This window comes from Salmo salar, chromosome 20 (assembly GCF_965601325.2).
Source record: "Salmo salar chromosome 20, fSalSal1, whole genome shotgun sequence".
Lineage (NCBI taxonomy): Eukaryota > Metazoa > Chordata > Actinopteri > Salmoniformes > Salmonidae > Salmo > Salmo salar.
In genome coordinates, this window is record NC_138310.1 from 43804471 (window position 1) to 43827601 (window position 23131).

The window sequence follows — 23131 nt, forward strand, 5'->3', positions numbered from 1 at the left end:
TGATGCTCTTGACAACCCTCAGCAGCCACTAATCAATACATATTTCAGAATCATATTGCATTCCATTGGAATTATTAGAAATCAGTCAACGCTTTTAGAACATTTTAAGTGTTTTTAATGTAATATATTTGAAACGGCTACAGAACTCAGCAATTCAAGCAGCTTTTTTGGCCTATTTTTATCACTATTCTGGTAATATTCAGCTAAATATGTTTATGTATGACATACTTGGGCCATCATTTTGGGTTGTCCTCATTGTAACACACATGTTAAGCCATTATTGGTCGTTACACCAATTATTTATTCGGTTTTGACCATGCAAAATCAATGCAGGTCCTTCCCATTCCAATTGTTTCATACCTCAATATGTTGTGTTATGAAGTTAATAACATATCAAATTGCCTTAGAGAAGATTGTTCCCTGATAATACAAAACCACATTTAATACCCTGATCCTGTTTGCCGTACTAACCGTATAGGGGTCATAACATATAATGCATGCAGTGAGACACATTTAGCTACTTCGAATATATTGCAAACATACCTAAATATAATCCAAAGTGGACAAATATGTGAAATGTGGCCCTCTGGCCCATGGACTAATAAGTAGGGAAAGGAAAAACTGACCTAAGATCAGCGTCTAGGGCCAACTTCACCCTAAACCCAGTGAGGACAAAGGAAAGGACACCAGGAATGGAAGAAATGTACCTAGCGGGCAAACTTTCGCACATAATGTAATTGATTGCTTTTATAAGTTAAAACTGGTTAAGAAGACGTCACCAGATTACAATCATCTGGTCTCTGTAAAGACCATATAAACATATATTTTTCATGACAAGATCCATACATTATTATTAGTTCAGATTAAAGATTACAACCAGATAAAGACGTTAAGAAAACGTCCTTACACAAGCTGTGTACAACCTGACCATTGCAACCAGTTTTCCCAATAGTTTTTTTTTATCCATCCTTACGTCATCCCATTCCATCAGTATACTCACCAATGCGAGTGATGCCATCGCTGAACACATTTTTGGCCCCAGAGCTGACCTGAGAAATCTGTGAACATGAATAGTTGATTTATTATCAATGTATCCACTTAAGATTGTTCCTAACCAACATCCACTCTCCCCTTAGTTATAGTGTTGTTGCAATTCGACTAATGCTCTCTGACTTCCTGTCTTTGTGATCAGAGTCACTGATTAATGTCCCAACACCATAACAGCAGACTAGCATGGGCGGGTGTTGACATAACATCATTATTTCTACGCACGCACGCACGCACACACACACACACACACACACACACACACACACACACACACACACACACACACACACACACACACACACACACACACACACACACACACACACACACACACACACACACACACACTCACAGTCCATAACTATGAGTGTTTAAATATGATCAAACAATATATTTTCATGATTACCCCAGTATCCATGCTCCCGTAGCTGTGGTCTGCAGTGTTAGTCATGGAGATGAGAGTGGTGATGTCCTCTCGCTCCTCTCCCCTCCTCATCATGGTCCCTCAGTAGGCTGTCTGGTTGCAGGCCTGCTCCACATAAAGTACCCTCATGTTCCATTGGTGTGAACAAGCTCCCAGAGCAAGCAAGATACCAGGGGACTCAGCACAATATGCCCTCTCATCAAAACACACAACATGAAACTCATACAGAAAAACAGCCACGTCCTAATTGTTCCCATCACTGTATGTCCAATTTAAATGACTTTACATCCCAAGTTATTGTATGTCTGTAAGTAACACGATTATGTCTGATATGCCATCATTAGCTGCATTAATGTACAGTGGCAGAGGAATTCGCCTCAGTAGCTAGACAGTGACCATTTGAAGGTATACAGCTCAAACATCTCAGTCATGGGGCTGTGTCCCTAATGACACACTATCCCCTATATAGTGCATTACTGTGCACTATATATGGAATAGGGTGCCATTTGATACAAAATCATGTTTTCATATTAACTCAATTGAGGCCATTAAGAGTAGCAAATTAAGTTGGGGTCCAGAGAACATGGCCTCTTAACAGCAACGTCTCACCACAAATTTCACAGAATTCCTCAGTGAGGACCAACTGACATTGAGTAATGACGAAACCCTGAGGCCTCAAATTTGTCTATTCACAATCTAGTCAAATAAACCGGTCAGGAGGTTTGCTATGTGGCACTGGAGTGTGGCTGTATGTTTCACCTCACACTGTTGGATATGAGCCATGCAGATAGCACTCCATTCGGGCTCTGACTCACAGCAATGGCTCTACTGTATACAGGGCAGAATGGTATCATGCACTTGTAATAGGGCTCAATTCAATCTAACCTGCATTACGGTGTTAATGCAGTTGCTTTTACCCCATGGTTAAATAAAATCACAGATTGGTTTTGGGTGCTATGAAAACCTACTACTACTACTGCTACTGCTGCTGCTGGTGCGTTTTCAGACAGTAGTTTGTACATGTAGACACTGCGTAAACATATGGCAGGTTTGACCGAATCCCAGCCTTAGGCCCTGAACAACTCTATCCTGTGACTAATCTATTTACTTTTCTTTCTTTGGAAACACTTAACTAGGTTCAGGAATTTCTGAAGAATTGCAATATTTACCTGGAGCTAACTTTACAACTAGCACTGCTGGGTGATTTGAAAAGTCATAGTCAATCGATCAATAATATAATAATACTTAATAATAATAATTTACAATCTGTAGAAACTATGAGATTAGATAGGTTGAGAACCTTTGTGAAATGTCACAGCACAATTGAAAAATATATGGCAAATAGAAAAACTGGATGGTGTTAAGAGATAAACTCATTTTTAAAACTTGATAAAACTTCAATTTTTTTCTTACAAAGATAATTTGTAGAAATCCAAAAAACTTCACAGATCTTAATTGTAAAGGGTTTAAACATTGTTTCCCATGCTTGTTCAATGAACCATAAACAATTAATGAACATGCATCTGTGGAATGGTCATTAAGACACTAACAGCTTACAGACGGTAGGCAATTAAGGTCACAGTTATGAAAACTTAGGACACTAAAGAGGCCTTTCTACTGACTGAAAAACATCAAAAGAAAGTTGCCCAGGGTCCCTGCTCATCTGCGTGAACGTGCCATAGGCATGCTGCAAGGAGACATGAGGACTGCAGATGTGGCCAGGGCAATAAACTGCAATGTGCGTACTGTGAGACCCCTAAGACAGCGCAACAGGGAGACAGGACGGACAGCTGATCGTCCTCGCAGTGGCAGACCACGTGTAACACCTGCACAGGATCGGTACATCCGAACATCACACCTGAGGGACAGGTACAGGACGGCAACAACAACTGCCTGAGTTACACCAGGAACGCACACTCCCTCCATCAGTGCTCAGACTGTCCGCAATAGGCTGAGAGAGACTGTACTGAGGGCTTGTAGGCCTGTTGTAAGGCAGGTCCTCACCAGACATCACCAGCAACAACGTTGCTTATGGGCACAAACCCACCGTCGCTGGACCAGACAGGACTGGCAAAAAGTGCTCTTCACTGACGAGTCGTGGTTTTGTCTCATCAGGGGTGATGGTCGGATTCACGTTTATCGTCAAAGGAATGAGCCTTACACAGAGGCCTGTACTCTGCAGAGGGATCAATTTGGAGGTGGAGGGTCCGTCATGGTCTGGGGCGGTGTGTCACAGCATCATCGGACTGAGCTTGTTGTCATTGCAGGCAATCTCAATGCTGTGTGTTACAGGGAAGACATCCTCCCCCCCTCATGTGGTACCCTTCCTGCAGGCTCATCAGGACATGACCCTCCAGCATGACAATGCCACCAGCCATACTGCTTGTTCTGTGCGTGATTTCCTGGCAGACAGGAATGTCAGTGTTCTGCCATGGCCAGCGAAGAGCCCGGATCTCAATCCCATTGAGCACGTCTGGGACCTGTTGGATCGGAGGGTGAGGGCTAGGGCCATTCCCCCCAGAAATGTCCGGGAACTCGCAGGTGCCTTCGTGGAAGAGTGGGGTAACATCTCACAGCAAGAACTGGCAAATCTGGTGCAGTCCATGAGGAGGAGATGCACTGCAGTACTTAATGCAGCTGGTGGCCACACCAGATGCTGACTGTTACTTTTGATTTTGACCCCCCTTTTTTCTTTTCTTTTTTCTCTTTTTTTTAATGGTTGGATCAGCTTAATATTGCAAAAAGATTGTAGCTTCCATCAATGTAATTGTCTGCATCATTTCCAATCCCCCATATATTTATTTTGTAAAGATATATATTCATATACATACACATATGCAGACATATACACATATATACATACACATACCTATATAGACCTACATACTTTTTAAAATTATTATTCCCGGCAAAACCCTACCACCCTTTCCCGAATTGGAGTAAACTAATAAACAATAACACTTAGGCTTCTACCTTCAGTATATACATCTTATAAACATTTTGCAGACACAATCTATTTTACAATAGTTATATTTTGTTTGTTTTTAGTCCTTCCTCTGTTTCTGATGTCCATCCAGTTTGATTTCTATTTGTAACTGTGCTATTTCACAACGTTTTGGAACCTATATACATTTTACAGACCCTGTATGTTTTACATTGGTTATCTTGTTATTAGTCCCACCCTTCAGCTCCATTCAACCCCTCCCATCTATCGCTCAACACCATCCATTTTGGATATCTATTTGCCATATATTTTTCAACTGTGCTGTGATGCTTGACAAAAAGTACTGAACCTTTCTTTTCGCATAGCTTCTACAGATTGTAAATTAAAAATAAACATTTTTGCTAAAATAATGATTATATTATTGATTTATTGACTATGCCTTTTCAAATCACCCAGTATTGCTATCTGCAGCGTTAGTTCTAGGCAAATGTTGCAATTCTTCAGCCATTCCTGGACCTGTGACCAAAAATGAGCTACATATGGACAATACTAAAATAAATGATCTAAATGACTGCCTCCTCACAGCAAAATCTGCAGAGCTGGGAAGATTGTATCCCGTGTATACATAACATTCTGTTGGTTGCAAGAATTTTGTATAGTAATTTTAATGGAAAAATTCAAAGTTATGAACCCTGCGTTGTTTTGCGTATCAATGCATAAATCATGTGCCATGGAATGGGTACATCGAAAATCTCTTCCCAACTATTTCGCAATTTATATTGCACAGCTGTCAGTTTTTTTGGTCCTTAAATTAAATTGGTATATGTTTTTACTTATCACACTTTTCTTTAACCATTTATGTTCTTTAATACAGGGATACAAGTTCCTTACTTTTTTCCCCCTCTACTTGCCTCTTCCATTTTTGTTGTAATGCTGCAATTAGTTGGTTGTAATTTTGGGTAGAGCAGATATTTCCATATGTCTGTGTTAGCTGCATGTGTGACATAACGCCACAAGTCCTATTAATATCATTCACAGAAATTATACCTTTTTTAATAATGTCCTCGAAAAATTATTTGTATTTATCAATTAGTATATTTGAGTTTAACCACAATATTTGTTGTATTATTTGTTCTGTCTTTTCCGGTGGATTAAACTGAAATTTCAATCAACTTTCTAAGGCTTGTTTAAAAAATAACGTTATTTTGGAGATTATTTCCATTTCAAACAACCGAAAGTGAGCAGGTGTAATCTGAATAAAGGGAAAAAGGCCATTCTTGGACATAGGATGAGACATTCCTACCAATTTACTAGAGAACAAGTTTGGATTTAAGTATAACTTTTGTATGACTGATGCCTTTAGTGAGAGGTCTAATGGTTTAATATTTAATAATTTCTGCCCTCAGAATTCATATTCGTTATATAAATAGGCCCTTTTAATTTTGTCTGGCTTGCCATTCCAAATAAAATTGAATCTTTTTGTTCATATCATTTAAAAAGCAGGTCACTAGGTGTAGGCAAAACCATAACCAAATAGGTAAACTGTGATATAACTAAAGAGTTAATCAGGGTGATTTTTACACAAATAGACAGGTATTTTCCTTTCCATGGTAGCAAGATCTTATCTATTTTTGCTAACTTTCTTTAAAATGTATTGAAGTGAGATCATTTCTTCCTTTTGGGATTTGTATACCGAGTATGTCCACATCTCCGTCAGACCATTTAATTGGTAAACTACACGGTAATGTAAAATTTGCATTTTTTTGTGATCCAATGCGTAATTTGGTTTTAATCCAGAGAGGATAGCAAAAGTATCTAGCTCCTCTATGAGGCTGTGGAGAGATTCTAGTTGTGGTTTTAAAAGAAAACATGAATCATCAGCGTACAATGTGTAAGGCGTCTAGGTGTAGCAGGTAAGGCGGAGTCAGGCGCAGGACACAGAGATGAGTCATTCACGTAACTTTACTCAAAACAACAAATCTTCCAAGAAGGAAAATAATCAAGCTCACAAATACAGACCAACTTACAAAGAACAAACATACACAAAACCATGGGGGGAACCAGAGGGTTAAATAAGGAACATAATTATGGGAATGGAAACCAGGTATGTACAATGAAGACAAAACAAATGGAAAATGAAAAGTGGATCGGAGGTGGCTAGAAAACCAGTGACGTCGACCGCCGAACGCCACCCGAACAAGGAGAGGGACCAACTTCGGCGGAAGTCGTGACACAATGACACCTTCGTTTTTAAGCCACGGATTTCTAATCCCTTAATATTATTGTTTGATCTAATTTTAACAGCTAACATTTCGATGGCAATAATAAATAGATCTGCTGATAGTGGACAACCCTGTTTAACTCCTCTAGATAGTTTACAACTTTCCGAGATGTAACCACAGCCCAGTGCGTCCTGTGCCAGCGCCCCGCACGTGCCGGGCTAAAGTGAGCATCCAGCCAGGACGGGTTGTGCCAGCTATACACTCCAGAACTCCAGTGCGCCTCCATGGCCCAGTATATCCTGTGCCAGCTCCGCGCACCTGGCCTCCAGTGCATCTCCCCAGCCCGGTACGACCTGTGCCTGCTCCACGCACCCGGCCTCCAGTGCGTCTCTCCACTCTGGTATGCCCTGTGCCTGCTCCACGCACCCAGCCTCCAGTGCGTCTCCCCAGCCTGGTACGCCCTGTGCCGGTCCACGCACGAAGCCTCCAGTGATGATCCATGGCCCGAAGCCTCCAGTGATGATCCATGGCCCGAACCCTCCAGTGATGATCCATGGCCCGAAGCCTCCAGTGATGATCCATGGCCGAAGCCTCCAGTGGTGATCCATGGCCCGAAGCCTCCAGTGATGATCCATGGCCCGAAGCCTCCAGTGGTGATCCATGGCCCGAAACCTCCAGTGATGATCCATGGCACCAAGCCTCCAGTGATGATCCATGGCCCGAAGCCTCCAGTGGTGATCCATGGCCCGAAGCCTCCAGTGATGATCCATGGCACAAAGCTTCCAGTGATGATCCATGGCCCGAAGCCTCCAGTGGTGATCCATGGCCCGGAGCCTCCAGTGATGATCCATGGCCCGGAGCCTCCAGCGACAGTCAACAGTCCAGAGCCTCCATCGACGGTCTGCAGTACAAAGCCTCCAGCGACGGTCGGCAGTCCAGAGCCTCCAGCGACGGTCGGCAGTCCAGAACCTCCAGCGACGGTCGGCAGTTCAGAGCCTCCAGCGGGGGTTCCCAGTCCAGAGCCTCCGGCGACGATCTATAGTCCGGTTTCTCCGGCAACGATCCATGGTCCGGAGCCTCCGGCGACGATCCACGGTCCGGTTCCACGAAAGTGGGGGGAGCCTCAAGCGGAGCGGGGTGTGCGTCCCGCACCGGAGCCTCCACCGAGAGGAGATGCCCACCCGGACCCTCCCCTATAGGTTCAGGTTTGCGGCTGGAGTCCGCAACTTTGGGGGGGGGGGGGGGGGGGGGGGGGGGTACTGTCACGCCCTGACCTTAGAGAGCCTTTTTTATTCTCTATTTTGTTAGGTCAGGGTGTGACTTGGGTGGGCATATCTATGTTTCTATTTCTTTGTTGGCCTAGTATGGTTCCCAATCAGAGGCAGCTGTTTATCGTTGTCTCTGATTGGGGATCTTACTTAGGCAACCCTTTTTCCCACCCGTGATTGTGGGATCTTGTTTGTGTGTAGTTGCTTTCTGCACTGCACATAGCTTTACGTTCGTTTTCGTATTTTGTTGTTTTCCCGGTGTCATTTGAAATAAAAGAAAATGTACGCCTACCACGCTGCACCTTGGTCTCATTCCAACAACGGACGTAACATTACTTCCTCTTTCAAAATATAATTCGGTGAATCATGCGTGACTCCATCATTTGTAACAAGTTTCAATAAAAAAAAATTGGTAGCATTTCTAGTTTGAAGATTGAAAAAGAATTTGGTGAATTTTTCCCCATATTCCATCCAGTTTGCTTTATTTTTTGAATATATTACACTGAATCTTCCTTGAATAAGTTCCTCCATTTCTTTTAGTTTTTCCTCTAACTTATTCTGTGCCTCTATGGTAGTGTTTTTATTGCTATCTAATGCAAATTAATTACTTAAAAATCATACAATGTGATTTTATGGATTTTTGTTTTAGATTCCGTCTCTCACAGTTGAAGTGTACCTATGATAAAAATTACAGACCTCTACATGCCTTGTAAGTAGGAAAACCTGCAAAATCGGCAGTGTATCAAATACTTGTTCTCCCCACTGTATATAGAAAAGCTATATTTTTATTGTATTATTACAATCCATAACCTGGATAGAATTGTGTTTCATTATTTTCCTCGTCTATAAGAACTTTGGAATGTTTTAAATAGCCGTGGAGTAGTCTTTGTGTCTCTGAACAACTGGTCATCAATATATAGTTTATCGACAACGAGAGCTACTCGTTTCCCTTTTAATCTATTTTCCTTGAAAATTGGATACAGAACTTTACACCGTTCTGCAATTTTCTTCGGGAACTGGTCATTCATGCCAATTTTGGTCCCAGCAAGTCTTTTACCCAGGCTTTTAACCATTATTTTATCTTTAAATGAAGCAAATTTGGCAACGATTGGGCGTTCATACCTCTGCCCTCTCTGTCCGAAACGGTGTACACGTTCGAGTTGGATTTTGTCGATTGCTTCGCGTGGAATCTGAAGCGCTGTAAGGAGGAACTCTCTAACTACAGATTCAGGAACTTCTCCTTCTTTCTCTTGGATACCTGTAAGTACCAGATTCTCTCTCATGGATCTAGTCTGTATGCCAAGTAAGGCTTCTCTCAGAACGATTTTCTCCTTTTTAAGTTCATTCACTTCGATTTCAATCTAATTGACTGTCACTTTTAGCTTGTTTGTTTCCTTCTTCAGTGTCGCAGCTTTTTCATCACTCATCTCGAGGCTTGCCTTCAACTCTTTTATATCCTAACTGACTAATTCAAGTATACCCAGTTTGTCATTTATTGATTTTAACAGATCGGTTTCGACCTTTACCATTCCCGGTGGTGAAAAAATGTAATCGTCTGTCTGTAGAAGAGTCACGTTTTCATTTTGAAACCGGTTCCCCTGTCTTACTCTGTCATGTTTGGGTGTTGCTTGTTTTCGTAATATTTGTCGATAAATTTCTCTAGTCTTAAGATTTGTTTTGTGTTATTATCCAGATTGAAGGTTATCACCCACCAGATTGTGTAGTGCTAATATTTAGTCTAACTTGCCGATATTGAATATTACGTTTTTATCTTGAGGTGCTCAACATAACTACGTTCAGTCCGCCATTACCTGTCTCCGTCCCGCCCCTACCTGTCTCAGTCCAGCCGTTTTCCCCCCTTTGTTCAGGGACACATTATTTCATTTCTGTTAGTCACATGTCTGTGGAACTTGTTCAGTGTATGTCTCAGTTGTTGAATCTTGTTATGTTCATACAAATATTTACACATGTTAAGTTTGCTGAAAATAAACGCAGTTGACAGTGAGAGGACGTTTCCTTTTTTGCTGAGTTTAGATGGGAGGGGTTGAGTCTAGCTGAAGGGTGGGACTAAAAACAACAATATAATTAATGAAAAATATACTGGGTCCGTAAAATGTATATAGGTTCAGAACTTTTGTGAAAACAGCACAGTTAAAAATACATGGCAAAACCCAAACTGAATGGTCTTCAGCGATAGATTGGATAGATTGAGGGTAGCTGAAGGACGGGATTAAAAAAATATATATATATTATGTATTTTACAATAGTTGTGTCCGTAAAATGTATTTAGTATGTATAAGCTGGAAGTAGAAGTCGAAGTGTTGTTGTCCATCAGTTTACTCCAATTAGGGGAGGGGTGGTAGGGTTATGGTAACATAATAAAGAAAAATATATTTGTAAAAATGTATATACTGTACTTCACCAACACTTTTTTGGTTGCTATATGATTCCATAAGCGTTATTTCATAGTTTTGATGTCTTCACTAGTATTCTACAATGTAGAAAATAGAACAAATAAAGTAAAATCCCGTGTGGCTCAGTTGGTAGAGCATGGTGTTTGCAACGCCAGGGTTGTGGGTTCGATTCCCACGGGGGACCAGTACGGGGAAAAAAATGTATGAAATGTATGCATTCACTACTGTAAGTCTCTCTGGATAAGAGCTTCTGCTAAATGACTAAAATGTAAATGAATTAGTAGCTGTGTCCAAACTGACTGTTACAGTAAATTTACAAAAAAAGATATGGGAGATTGGAAACTATAATGGAAGCTGCAATATTAAAGCTGATCTACACCTGAAATAAATAAAAAACAGTTAACTAGCCAGCAGAATTATAATACATTGTAAGACCTGTCTTAAGCATGTGTCATTATAATCATCTCATAATGAACCTGACTAAATACTTTCTCGCTCTCAACATTAACTATTATTAATTTACACTGTTTTCCCTTCTCTTATTTCTCTCATTTCGAGCTCACCTGTGTTCATCCAGTTTCACCGTTATGGCGCACACCCAGGTTAGCACTTAATCACCATCACAACGTTACAGGTGGAGTCCCTCCTCAGTCCAGATACTATAGATGGGAAGGAAGGATATCCTCAGAAATCCTACTCTGTTCTGGGTCTTCCCAGACTAAAAGGCTTGGTCCGTGTGGCGTCTCTCCAACAGCAACTAATGTTCTGTACTCTTTTACTGTAGTAGTTGTTACTAACTTCCCTAACTGTCGCTAATGCCAGAGGCACTGCAGGATACAGCACTCAGACATAGACATACACATCCGGGCAGGACAGATAAGAGACGAGGGAGGGAGGGAAGAAAAGTTAGCAAGGAAGGGAGTAAGAGAGAGAGAGCAGGAAGGAGGAGAGGCTTTTGTTTGCTGTGAAGGTGGAGCTCCTTTCACCTAATTTCACCCGTACAACCCCTGAGACATACGTGCAGACACACACACACAAACACACCAGATGCACGCACTCACGCAAGCACGCAATAGTTTATCTTTTCAAAATTATTCATTTTTTTATGAGGAAATACATACCTTTGCATTGGTCAAGTTGATTGATCTTGTCTTCACAGGTAAAATATGAGTTTTACAGGCTTAATATAACTTCTGACGTATATACTTTAAAAATGATTTTAACTGTTATTCTACATGAACAAATGAGAACTTCCAGAATTACTGTTGGTGTGTGGCAATGGAAAAAATTATAACTGGAATTAGAATTTCAGTTTACTTCCTGAATTTACTGAAATAAAATGCAATTGACCCCTATGCTGATGGCTAGGCATGATTCTTACATTTCACATCCATATACTAACTGCATCACTCTACTGCACTCTAGTGCTGTAGGCTCCTCATTTGTATTTTCCCAATCTAGACATGAGGGATGCTACTGATGAAGGAGATGTTGTGAAATATATTGGCTCTGCTGAAAGACCAGCTTCAGGGCAAGTCCATATCAATTCAGTTAATCCAGGACATAAAATATAATGCCTTACTATTTCATATAAGCATGTATGAGCTTTTATGAAGTGTTACTGACATATTTTAACATAACCTCCTTCCCATGCTCTAACAGTATAATGAATATGATGTTTTCAGTCTATATGCTGTGGTGAATGAGTTAGGGTAAGATACTTTTATACTTATGTTAAACAATCACGGAGACATAAGAAAATAACACTTATAGTATAATCAGTGCATTTGGAAAGTATTCAGACCCCTTTCCTTTTCCCACATTATATTATGTTACAACATTCGAAAATTGATTAAATATAAAAAAAATTCCTCAATCTACACACAATACGCGATAATGACAAAGCGAAAACAGGTTTATTTACATAAGTATTCAGACCCTTTGCTATGACACTCGAAATTGAGCTCAGGTGCATCCTGTTTTTTTATATTTTGATTTCACCTTTATTTAACCAGGTAGGCCAGTTGATAACAAGTTCTCATTTACAACTGCGACCTGGCCAAGATAAAGCAAAGCAGTGCGACAAAAAACAACAACACAGAGTTACACATTGGATAAACAAAAGTACAGTCAATAACACAATAGAAAAATCTATATACAGTGTGTGCAAATGGAGTAAGGAGGTAAGGCAATAAATAGGCCATAGTAGCGAACTAATTACAATGTAGCAAATTAACACTGGAGTGATAGATGTGCAGATGATGATGTAGAAATGTAGAAATACTGATGATGTAGAAATACTGGTATGCAAAAGAGCGAAAAAGTAAATAAAAACAATATGGGGATGAGGTAGGTAGTTGGATGGGCTATTTACAGATGGGCCAAGTACAGCTGCAGCGATCGGTAAGCTGCTCAGATAGCTGATGCTTAAAGTTAGTGAGGCAGATATAAGTCTCCAACTTCAGAGATGTTTGCAATTCGCTCCAGTCACTGGCAGCAGACAACTGGAAGGAAAGGCGGCCAAAGGTGGTGTTGGCTTTGGGGATGACCAGTGAGATATACCTGCTGGAGCGCGTGCTACGGGTGGGTGTTGTTATGGTGACCAATGAGCTGAGATAAGGCGGAGCTTTACCTAGCAAAGACTTATAGATGACCTGGAGCCAGTCGGTCTGGCGACTAATATGTAGCGAGGGCCAGCCGATGAGAGCATACATGACGCAGTGGTGGATGGTATATGGGGCTTTCGAGAAAAAACGGATGGCACTGTGATAGATTGCATCCAGTTTGCTGAGTAGAGTGTTGGAGGTTATTTTGTAAATGACATAGCCGAAGTCGAGGATCGGTAGGATAGTCAGTTTTACGAGGGTATGTTTGGCAGCGTGAGTGAAGAATGCTTTGTTGCAAAATATGAAACTGATTCTAGATTTAATTTTGGATTGGAGATGCTTAGTATGAGTCTGGAGGAGAGTTTACAGTCTAGCCAGACACCTAGGTATTTGTAGTTGTCCACATATTCTAAGTCAGAACCGTCCAGAGCAGTGATGCTAGTCAGGCGGGCGGGCAGCGATCGGTTGAAGATCATGCATTTAGTTTTATTAGCGTTTAAGAGCCGTTGGAGGCCACGGAAGGAGTGTTGTATGGCATTGAAGCTCGTTTGGAGGTTTGTTAGCACAGTGTCCAAAGTAGGGCCAGATGTATACAGAATGGTGTCGTCTGCATAGAGGTGGATCAAATAATCACCCGCTGCAAGAGCGACATCGTTGATATATACAGAGAAAAGAGTCGGCCCGAGAATTGAACCCTGTGGCACCCCCATAGAGACTGCCAGAGGTCCTGACACCAGGTCCTCCGATTTGACACTGTCACGACTTCCGCCGAAGTCGGTCCCTCTCCTTGTTCAGGCGGCATTCGGCAGTCGACGTCACCGGCCTTCTAGCTATTGCCAATCCACTTTTCATTTTCCATTTGTTTTGTCTTTGTTTTACACAACTGGTTCCAATTCCCCAATTACTTGTTCATTATTTAACCCTCTGTTCCCCCATGGTTTTTTGTGATTGATTGTTTGTATGTATACGGTCCGTTATTGTGGGCTAGTTTATTGTGTTGTATTCTATTGATTCCTTGAGTAAATTACCTTCCTTTCTCATATCTGCTGTCCTGCGCCTGACTCCTCCACACCAGCTACACACAGGCCGATTACAGACACACTGAACTCTATCTGAGAAGTAGTTGGTGATCCAGGCGGGGCAGTCATTTGAGAAACCAAGGCTGTTGAGTCTGCCGATAAGAATACGGTGATTGACAGAGTCAAAAGCCTTGGCCAGGTCGATGAAGACGGCTGCACAGTATTGTCTCTTATCGATGGCGGTTATGATATTGTTTAGTACCTTGAGCGTGGCTGAGGTGCACCCGTGACCAGCTCGGAAACCGGATTGCACAGTGGAGAAGGTACGGTGGGATTCGAAATGGTCAGTGATCTGTTTGTTAACTTGGCTTTCGAAGACTTTAGAAAGGCAGGGCAGGATGGATATAGGTCTGTAACACTTTGGGTCTAGAGTGTCACCCCCTTTGAAGAGGGGGATGACCGCGGCAGCTTTTCAATCTTTAGGAATCTCAGACGATATGAAAGAGAGGTTGAACAATCTAGTAATAGGGGTTGCAACAATGGCGGCAGATAATTTTAGAAAGAGAGGGTCCAGATTGTCTAGCCCAGCTGATTTGTACAGGTCCAGGTTTTGCAGCTCTTTCAGAACATCTGATATCTGGATTAGGGTGAAGAAGAAGCTGGGGAAGCTTGGACAAGTAGCTGCGGGGGAGTGCGGAGCTGTTGGCCGGGGTTGGGGTAGCCAGGAGGAAAGCATGGCCAGCAGTAGAGAAATGCTTATTGAAATTCTCGATTATTATGGATTTATCGGTGGTGACAGTGTTTCCTAGCCGCAGTGCAGTGGGCAGCTGGGAGGAGGTGCTCTTATTCTCCATGGACTTTACAGTGTTCCAGAACTTTTGGAGTTAGAGCTACAGGATGCAAATTTCTGTTTGAAAAAGCTAGCCTTTGCTTTCCTAACTGACTGTGTATTGGTTCCTGACTTCCCTGAAAAGTTGCATATCGCAGGGACTATTCGATGCTAGTGCAGTACGCTACAGTTACCATTGACAATCCTTGAGAGGTTTCTAGAACATGATTGGAGTCCACCTGTCGTAAATTCAATTGATTGGACATGATTTGGAAAGACACACACCTACCTTTATAAAGTCCCACAGTTGACAGTGCATGTCAGAGCAAAAACCAAGTCATGAGTTCAAAGGAATTGTCCGTACAGCTCAGAGTCAGGATTGTGTCGAGGCAAAGATCTGGGTAACGTATTGGCATGGGGCGAACCATATACACAATCGCAAATGCCACTAAAATGGACGGCAGTTCATCAAAACCATATTGCAACCGGAACATTGCAAATGCCAGGTGTAATAAACCAAAAATCCCATAGGGGGTGTGCGCGCTCCACCGTAGATTTTCATATGGGAAATGGTCAAAGTCAGGTCCCAAGGGTGACATTTTTTAAATCTCACATTCTTTTCAAAATTTAAAACCTCATAAAAAGTGCTTTTTGGACCATTTGTCTTTTTTTCCCTCATTTTTTGGAGGTCAATTATACGTATGTAGTAACCATATGGACATACATGTGTCTTATTTTATTGAGTTTGTCCATAAGGCCTCTTTCCTGTCCATTTGCCATATATGATCATAGGAAGTTGGCTTCCGAACCCAGAAGTCAGTGAACCATGTCCAAATGGCATAAGAAATGTCCAAATGGCATATTTTCTGACCAAATTATATATATCACTATGTTAAGCCCTGATTAAACCTCGAAAGTCTATTTGACATGTTTTATCATAGGCAGTCATAGGAAGGAAGAATTTATCGTTGCTGTTGATTCAGCATTGATTCCCATTTCGTAATGGGAAGTCCTAACATCAAAATCCCTCATTAAATACATTGGAAATGGAGAAATGTAAACTGTCCATTTGCAATGTCTTACAATGGGAATTTACCATCATGAATTGGACATGCTCTAATATACTGCAGAAATGCCCAATTGACTGGCCCTTTGAACTCGGGATGGCCGAGCAGTGATAGCTGTTCCTCTCCATCGCTTGTTGGTGTTGATTTCAGCCTTTCCATTTGGTGATGGTAAATCCCTCATAAAATACATTGGAATTGTACACTGTCCATTTTCAATGTCTTCCAATGGGAATTTACCAACACAAATTGGACATGCTCTAATATACTGCAGAAATGCCCAGTTGACTGGCTCGTTGAACTCGGGAAGGCCTAGCAGTGATAGTGATTCCTCTCCAACGCTCGTTGGTGTTGATTTCAGCCTGTCCATTTGGTGATGGTAAATCCCTCATTAAATACATTGGAAATGTACACTGTCCATTTGCAATATAAAATGTGCAATGCCAATAAATTATACTGCCATCAAGTCAGCCATCAGTCAATAAGATATCATACTGACAAAAAACGTATACATACTGACAGCAAACTCACTTTGTCCAACTCTTTTAGAAGGAAACTCTCACATATTTTAGAGCAGGCCCACAATTCATAGCGCCTTCCGTTACAACCATAAAAAAACCTTCAAAAACATAGTTACATTCGAGCTGCGGGTCCAGTTCTGACCTTATGTGTAGGCCTAGCTGAGGCGATCCTGAATCCCGAGTTTCGAGTAAAAAGGTCAATCTGAGCCCGAGCAGCAACCTTCATTAGTGCTGAAAATGTGCTTATTTTGGGGGTTGCTACGGGGTCCTATGGAGTTATCGGCCAGAAACGTGTAAGGTCAGTCTCTATGAGCCGAGGTGGTTTCAATGCACCTAGTCTTGTGATTCTGGACCTTTTCTAAGAGTCGTCATTTTCGCGACGTTAAAAATGAATTGAAGTTATTGCAAATGGATAAGGCTGTTTCTCAGCCTAAGAACCGTCTAAAACCACATAACTCACAGTGCACTACCGACTTAAGCTCTAAAACAGGTTAATACAGTTTCAGAGCTCTAGGTCTAACGGTTCTTTGATGGTGCGAACGCCGGTAACTATTGCAGGTTCTGTGTGTCTTTAAGCCCCACACTGTGTCACTCCATCCTGTCTGTGTGTGTGTGTGTGTGTGTGTGTGTTTATTGTACATCTGATGGGAGAAATAACTGATTTACAGTTCATGAGGGTTGCCTAACCACACATATGACATTTTGGAAAGATGTGATCTTTTTAACCCTTCGAAACAGCCCCCATAACCCCATTTTAAGGCACTTCTGGTTGTTACAGGAAGTAAACACATATCCTCATTGGGGTAGGCTTTTACAGAATCCTGAGTTTCAAGTCTTTATGTTAAGAACTGACTGATTTACAGAGGGTTGAATGCAGTGTTTTCACTAACAGTAGGTTGTGAAATCAAAACCACTTTTAGTGTAATTAAACCACTCCAGGAAGCTTAAACTCAACACAGGTAATCCTCATAGTGGCCTGATGGATTGTCATTGAAGACAGTTTGATATGGCAATCATAATCCACAGAGGCATTCGGTTGAAGTTAGGGAGCAGGCAATGTATTCCTATGGGGAGAGATGTCAATGTAAACTGTTAGAAGAAAACATAATGTTTTCACAGTTAAGGGTTAATTCCACACAGTCAAGGTTAGGCTTGCACAGATTGGGAGGACCTTAGGAACGTTCCTGTGGTTGAATTGTGTTTCTAGTCTCAATGGTTCTGCCGCTGTCACCCAAAAGCACCTCAAATTTAGGTTAGGCTTCATTTTGGACCTACTTGTTTTATTTGTTTATATATAAAAAAAAATAAAGGGAACACTTAAACAACACAATGTATCTCCAAGTCAATCACACTTCTGTGAAATCAAACTGTCCACTTAGGAAGCAACACTGATTGACAATACATTTCACATGCTGTTGTTCAAATGGAATAGACAACAGGTGGAAATTATAGGCAATTAGCAAGACACCCCCAATAAAGGAGTGGTTCTGCAGATGGGGACCACAGACCACTTCTCAGTTCCTATGCTTCCTGGCTGATGTTTTGGTCACTTTTGAATGCTGGCGGTGCTTTCACTCTAGTGGTAGCATGAGACAGAGTCTACAACCCACACAAGTGGCTCAGGTAGTGCAGCTCATCCAGGATGGCACATCAATACGAGCTGTGGCAAGAAGGTTTGCTGTGTCTGTCAGCGTAGTGTCCAGAGCATGGAGGCGCTACCAGGAGACAGGCCAGTACATCAGGAGACGTGGAGGAGGCCGTAGGAGGTCAACAACCCAGCAGCAGGACCGCTACCTCCGCCTTTGTGCAAGGAGGAGCAGGAGGAGCACTGCCAGAGCCCTGCAAAATGACCTCCAGCAGGCCACAAATGTGCATGTGTCTGCTCAAACGGTCAGAAACAGACTCCATGAGGGTGGTATGAGGGCCCGACGTCCACAGGTGGGGGTTGTGCTTACAGCCCAACACCGTGCAGGACGTTTGGCATTTGCCAGAGAACACCAAGATTGGCAAATTCACCACTAGCGCCACTCTTCACAGATGAAAGCAGGTTCACACTGAGCACATGTGACAGACGTGACAGAGTCTGGAGACGCCGTGGAGAACGTTCTGCTGCCTGCAACATCCTCCAGCATGAACGGTTTGGCGGTGGGTCAGTCCTGGTGTGGGGTGGCATTTCTTTGGGGGGCCGCAGAGCCCTCCATGTGCTCGCCAGAGGTAGCCTGACTGCCATTAGGTACCGAGATGAGATCCTCAGACCCCTTGTGAGACCATATGCTGGTGCGGTTGGCCCTGGGTTCCTCCTAATGCAAGACAATGCTAGACCTCATGTGGCTGGAGTGTGTCAGCAGTTCCTGCAAGAGGAAGGCATTGATGCTATGGACTGGCCCGCCCGTTCCTCAGACCTGAATCCAATTGAGCACATCTGGGACATCATGTCTCGCTCCATCCACCAACGCCACGTTGCACCACAGGCTGTCCAGGAGTTGGCGGATGCTTTAGTCCAGGTCAGGAGACCATCCGCCACCTCATCAGGAGCATGCCCAGGCGTTGTAGGGAGGTCATACAGGCACGTGGAGGCCACACACACTACTGAGCCTCATTTTGACTTGTTTTAAGGACATTAAGGATCAGCCTGTAGCCTGTAGTGTGGTTTTCCACTTTCATTTTGAGTGTGACTCCAAATCCAGACCTCCATGGGTTGATAAATTGGATTTCCATTGATTATTTTTGTGTGATTTTGTTGTCAGCACATTCAACTATGTAAAGAAAAAAGTATTTAATAAGATTATTTCTTTCATTCAGATCTAGGATGTGTTGTTTAAGTGTTCCTTTTATTTTTTTGAGCAGTATATATATATATATATATATATATATATATTTAATTTTTTTATTGAATATCCGAAACATACAATATACTTGCAGTGAAGTTGCTCAACAACTACACCACACCAGTCATCTAACAGTCTCCCATTCAGAGCGACACACAGAAGCATCCAGTTCAATGCCCTTCTCAAGGGCACGATGAACAGATCTCCCACCAGGCCAAAAAACGTGAACCCGAACCCTCCAAGATCCCCCCCACAGTTCCCCAATAGCTGTCCCTCAACCATTCGAGACACCTCCCACAGTCCCCCCAAGAACAAAATAATTAAATAAAAAATACAATTAATTCCATTCCCCACCCCTAAGAACCCCCAATGTACCAACAACAAAGAAAATGAACTAAAGAGAAAAAAGAAAAAGACAGATGCAAAAAAAAATGCTAACAACAAAGCAAAAAATAATAAAAAAAAACAACGGGCATTAAGGACAACTAAAATCATAACAGCAATGCCAACTGTATATGATTGTGTGCATGTCTGGCACTATTACATGTATGTGTACGTTCTTGTATGCGTTTATTTGAATGAGAGTGTGTGTATATGCATGTGTACAAACACCTGCACGGCATCAGCCTCAGGCAAACCAGTATTAACTGTAAAAACACTGCCCTTCAGTGTCATTTTATTATGTTTTATTTTTACTTTATTTTTTACTTTTATCTTTGACCATCATTCTATCTCCCGCACAGCTACTCTACTCCCACTTTTCTCCAATTCCACATCCCAACCCTCAGCTTCCCTAAACCCATCCCTTCTATCTCTGCTGGCCACCCTCTTCAGAAACTTTGATTAAATTTCACATTTTCCAGTCCACGTGGAAATTCTATAAGAGTTATGTGAAGGCCAATTAGATGATGATCCAATCCCATTCTTTATTATATTTAACCCCGTTTTTTCTCCCCAATTGGTAGTAGTAACTGTCTTGTCTTATCACTGCAACTCCCGAACGGGCTCAGGAAAGGCGAAGGTCGAGAGCCATGCATCCTCTGAAACACAACCCAACCAAGGCACACTGCTTCTTGACACAATGCACATCCAACCCAGAAGCCAACCACACCAATGTGTCAGAGGAAACACCGTACACCTAGCCCACCACAGACGTCGCTAGTGCACAAGGAGACAAGGATATCCCTGCAGGCCAAACCCTCCCTAACCGGGACGACGCTGGGCCAATTGTGCACCGCTCCATGGGCCTCCCGGTCACGGCCGGCTGCAACAGAGCCTGGGCTCTAACTCAGAATCTCTGGTGGCACAGCTAGCACTGCGATGCAGTGCCTTAGACCACTGCGCCACCCAGGAGGCCCCCTTAATCACATTCTTTTTTAACCTTTGATGCAAAAAAGAAAGAGACAAGAACATAGTCAAGATGACTAGCTTTATTAAGTCTCCTCCATGTAGGTTGGGTTTTTTTAGTCTCCAAATGTCCATTATTTCTAATGTGTCCATAATATTTGTGATTTACTTAAGGGCACGGTGATGATAGTTTGTGGAGTGATTACCTTTATGGTCCATTGAGATACTTTGGGAATGTCTCCTCACTTCTCATATAACAACTTTCATAAAGATTTATCCCTAGGAGCAATAGTTAATAATTACTACTGTAATTTCAACCCTAACCTTAACCCCGATTCCCCCCATCCTAACCCTAATCCCCAATCCTATCCTAACCCCAACCCTAACACCTATCCCAACTCTATCCTAACCCTAACCGTAATTTGAAACTCAACCCCAATCCCCATTCCTATCCAACCTAACCCCTACCCCGTCCTAACCCTAACTGTAATTTCAACCCTAACCTTAACCCCAAATTCCCCTAAACATTAGTGGTTAGGGGTTAGGGTTCGGATTAGGGGTTAGGTTTGTGTTTGTAAGAAATCCACAAGGTCGATCTGATGACTTCAAGCTAATGCAGAGACCGGGGTTAGGGTTGAGGTAAGGGTGAGATTAGGGTTAGCATGAGGGTGGGGTTAAGTTAGGGGTAGGTCAGGGTTGGGGTAAGGGTGAGGTTAGGGTTAGGATAATGGTAGGGTTAGGGTAAGGGTGGGGGTAGGTTAGGGTGTGGGTAGGTTAAGGTTAGGGTGGGGGTAGCTTAGGGTTGGGATAAGGGTGGGGTCAGGGTTAGGGTAAGGGTGGGGGTAGGTTAGGGTGGGGGTAGGTTAAGGGTTAGAGAAGTCCTCCTATGTGTACGAGTGTCGACGGTTGTGAAAAAAAGGCCATCGGAGAGAAATTCGCCCTCTGAACCATCTTTTCCTGCTGATTAGCCAAGTGTCCACCCCAGAGGTGGGGCCAAGTCATTGTTTTACAAGTCACAAGTAAGTCTCAAGTCTTAGCACTCAAGTGCCAAGTCAAGACAGGCAAGTCCGAGTCAAGTCTCAAGTCAAGTCTCAAGTCCTAAAACTTTGAGTTTCGAGTCCTAAACAAGTCAATGTGCTCTTCACCAAATGTAATACCATTTCATATTTTTAACAAGTAATGTTATATTTCCATGGAAATACATGGGTAGCCATGAGAAAGCCCCCCCCCCCCCCCCCCCCCATAGCGATCAACGATTGCCGTGTATTCACATCTAGCTGGTGCTATCGTGGCATGCTTGGTGTAGGATCAGGCAATGAGGTTAAGTTGCGTACCCTGTGCGGGTCCGGTGTCTCAGTTGCTTGCCATGTGTCCATACCAAAACAGTCTGTCATTGAGTTCTTGTGGTTTCAGCAGACAAAAACACAGAAGATGAACCTTCTCTACGGTTGTCATGCAGCCACCCTTTGAGCTCCGTCCATCGCTCCATCCATCATCCTGTCCTCATAGATACATACTTGGTTTAGGGTCAGGCAAAAACCATAGAGGGCTGCTCCCTTACAGGAACCCAGCTTCTCAGTCGGTTGCCATGTGTCCATCCCAAGCATGTCAGTCAGTCGGCCTTAAGAGTTTGAGCAGACAAAAACCCAGGAAGTATAACCTCCTCTAAGGTTGTCATGCATCCACCCCAGGAGTCAGTCCTTCATACTCAGTGGTTCAGATGGCAAGAACTAGTGAGGCCACTCCCTTCCAGGATCGTGGGTCCCCATAGGGTGTCATTCTTAGCCAGTGAGTTATTGTCGCTATGTTGTTCAAGTCTTATAGCGGTCGGATCAGTAGGAGCGAGAAGGGGGCGGGAGTCCGCAGAGTGTCCGAAGCTGGTTTGTATATCTGACGGATCCTCTTCCCCGTCAAACAGCACCTGGTCTCCCTTCCAGGTTCCGAGGCCCCAACTAGGTTCTGGTGCGCCGAGCGGTCCCAAGCCCATTTCACCAACACTCTATCGGAGACATCGAGGGCCACCAGCCAGTCAGTGGCTGAACTTCCCGACTCATTCTGTCAAGGTACTGAATCAGCAGGCCTGTGGCTCACAGGGTAGCTCTGCCGGGAGCGAAGGAGTGTCGTTGGCCGCTAGTCAAGCCCTGCATTCTCTTCGGTGAGTGTCTGGCATTTTTTTTAAAGAGATATGGGACGGATATGTGTAGGGCAGCATCGCTTTGTTAGAGTGTCTTATCCCGGGCATGAATCCAAGGTGCACTCCAACTCTGAGCCCCTCGGAGCAGCGAGGGTGAGGGTCGCGTGAAGGCCTTAAAGATGTGGTTGCAGGGTAGATTTGGAGAGGGGTTAGGGGTTGGGGTTTAGGGTTAGGGGGTAGGGTTGGGGTCAGGGTTAGGGTTTAGGGTTAAGGTTAGGGGTTAAGGGTTAGGGTTAAAGGTTAAGAGGGTTTATGTATATATTGGTATCAAACCTTGGGTTGCACGGGCCTATTGCAACTTTCCGCCCTGTTTTTGTGTTGTACATTTGACCGGTCTCGAGAAAGTGGGAGGACATGAGAGAGCAAGAGCTCTGAGGGGTCACCCACAACAATTAAAAAAA

General features: G+C 43.0%; 1 protein-coding gene across 1 annotated transcript in view; it reads right to left on the bottom strand.

Annotated features, from left to right (window-relative positions):
• The window catches only part of ano7 (anoctamin 7), a 78337-nt gene extending 67163 nt beyond the window's left edge, over positions 1-11174 (bottom strand). The window contains exons 1-3 of the mRNA XM_045703345.2: positions 10886-11174; positions 1457-1579; positions 1001-1058 (exon numbers count right to left, since the gene is read on the bottom strand). Coding sequence (XP_045559301.2) covers positions 1001-1058; positions 1457-1549 — 151 coding nt within the window. The 5' untranslated portion in view covers positions 1550-1579; positions 10886-11174. The remainder of the gene's footprint in view (positions 1-1000; positions 1059-1456; positions 1580-10885) is intronic.
• Between the last annotated feature and the right edge of the window lie 11957 nt (positions 11175-23131).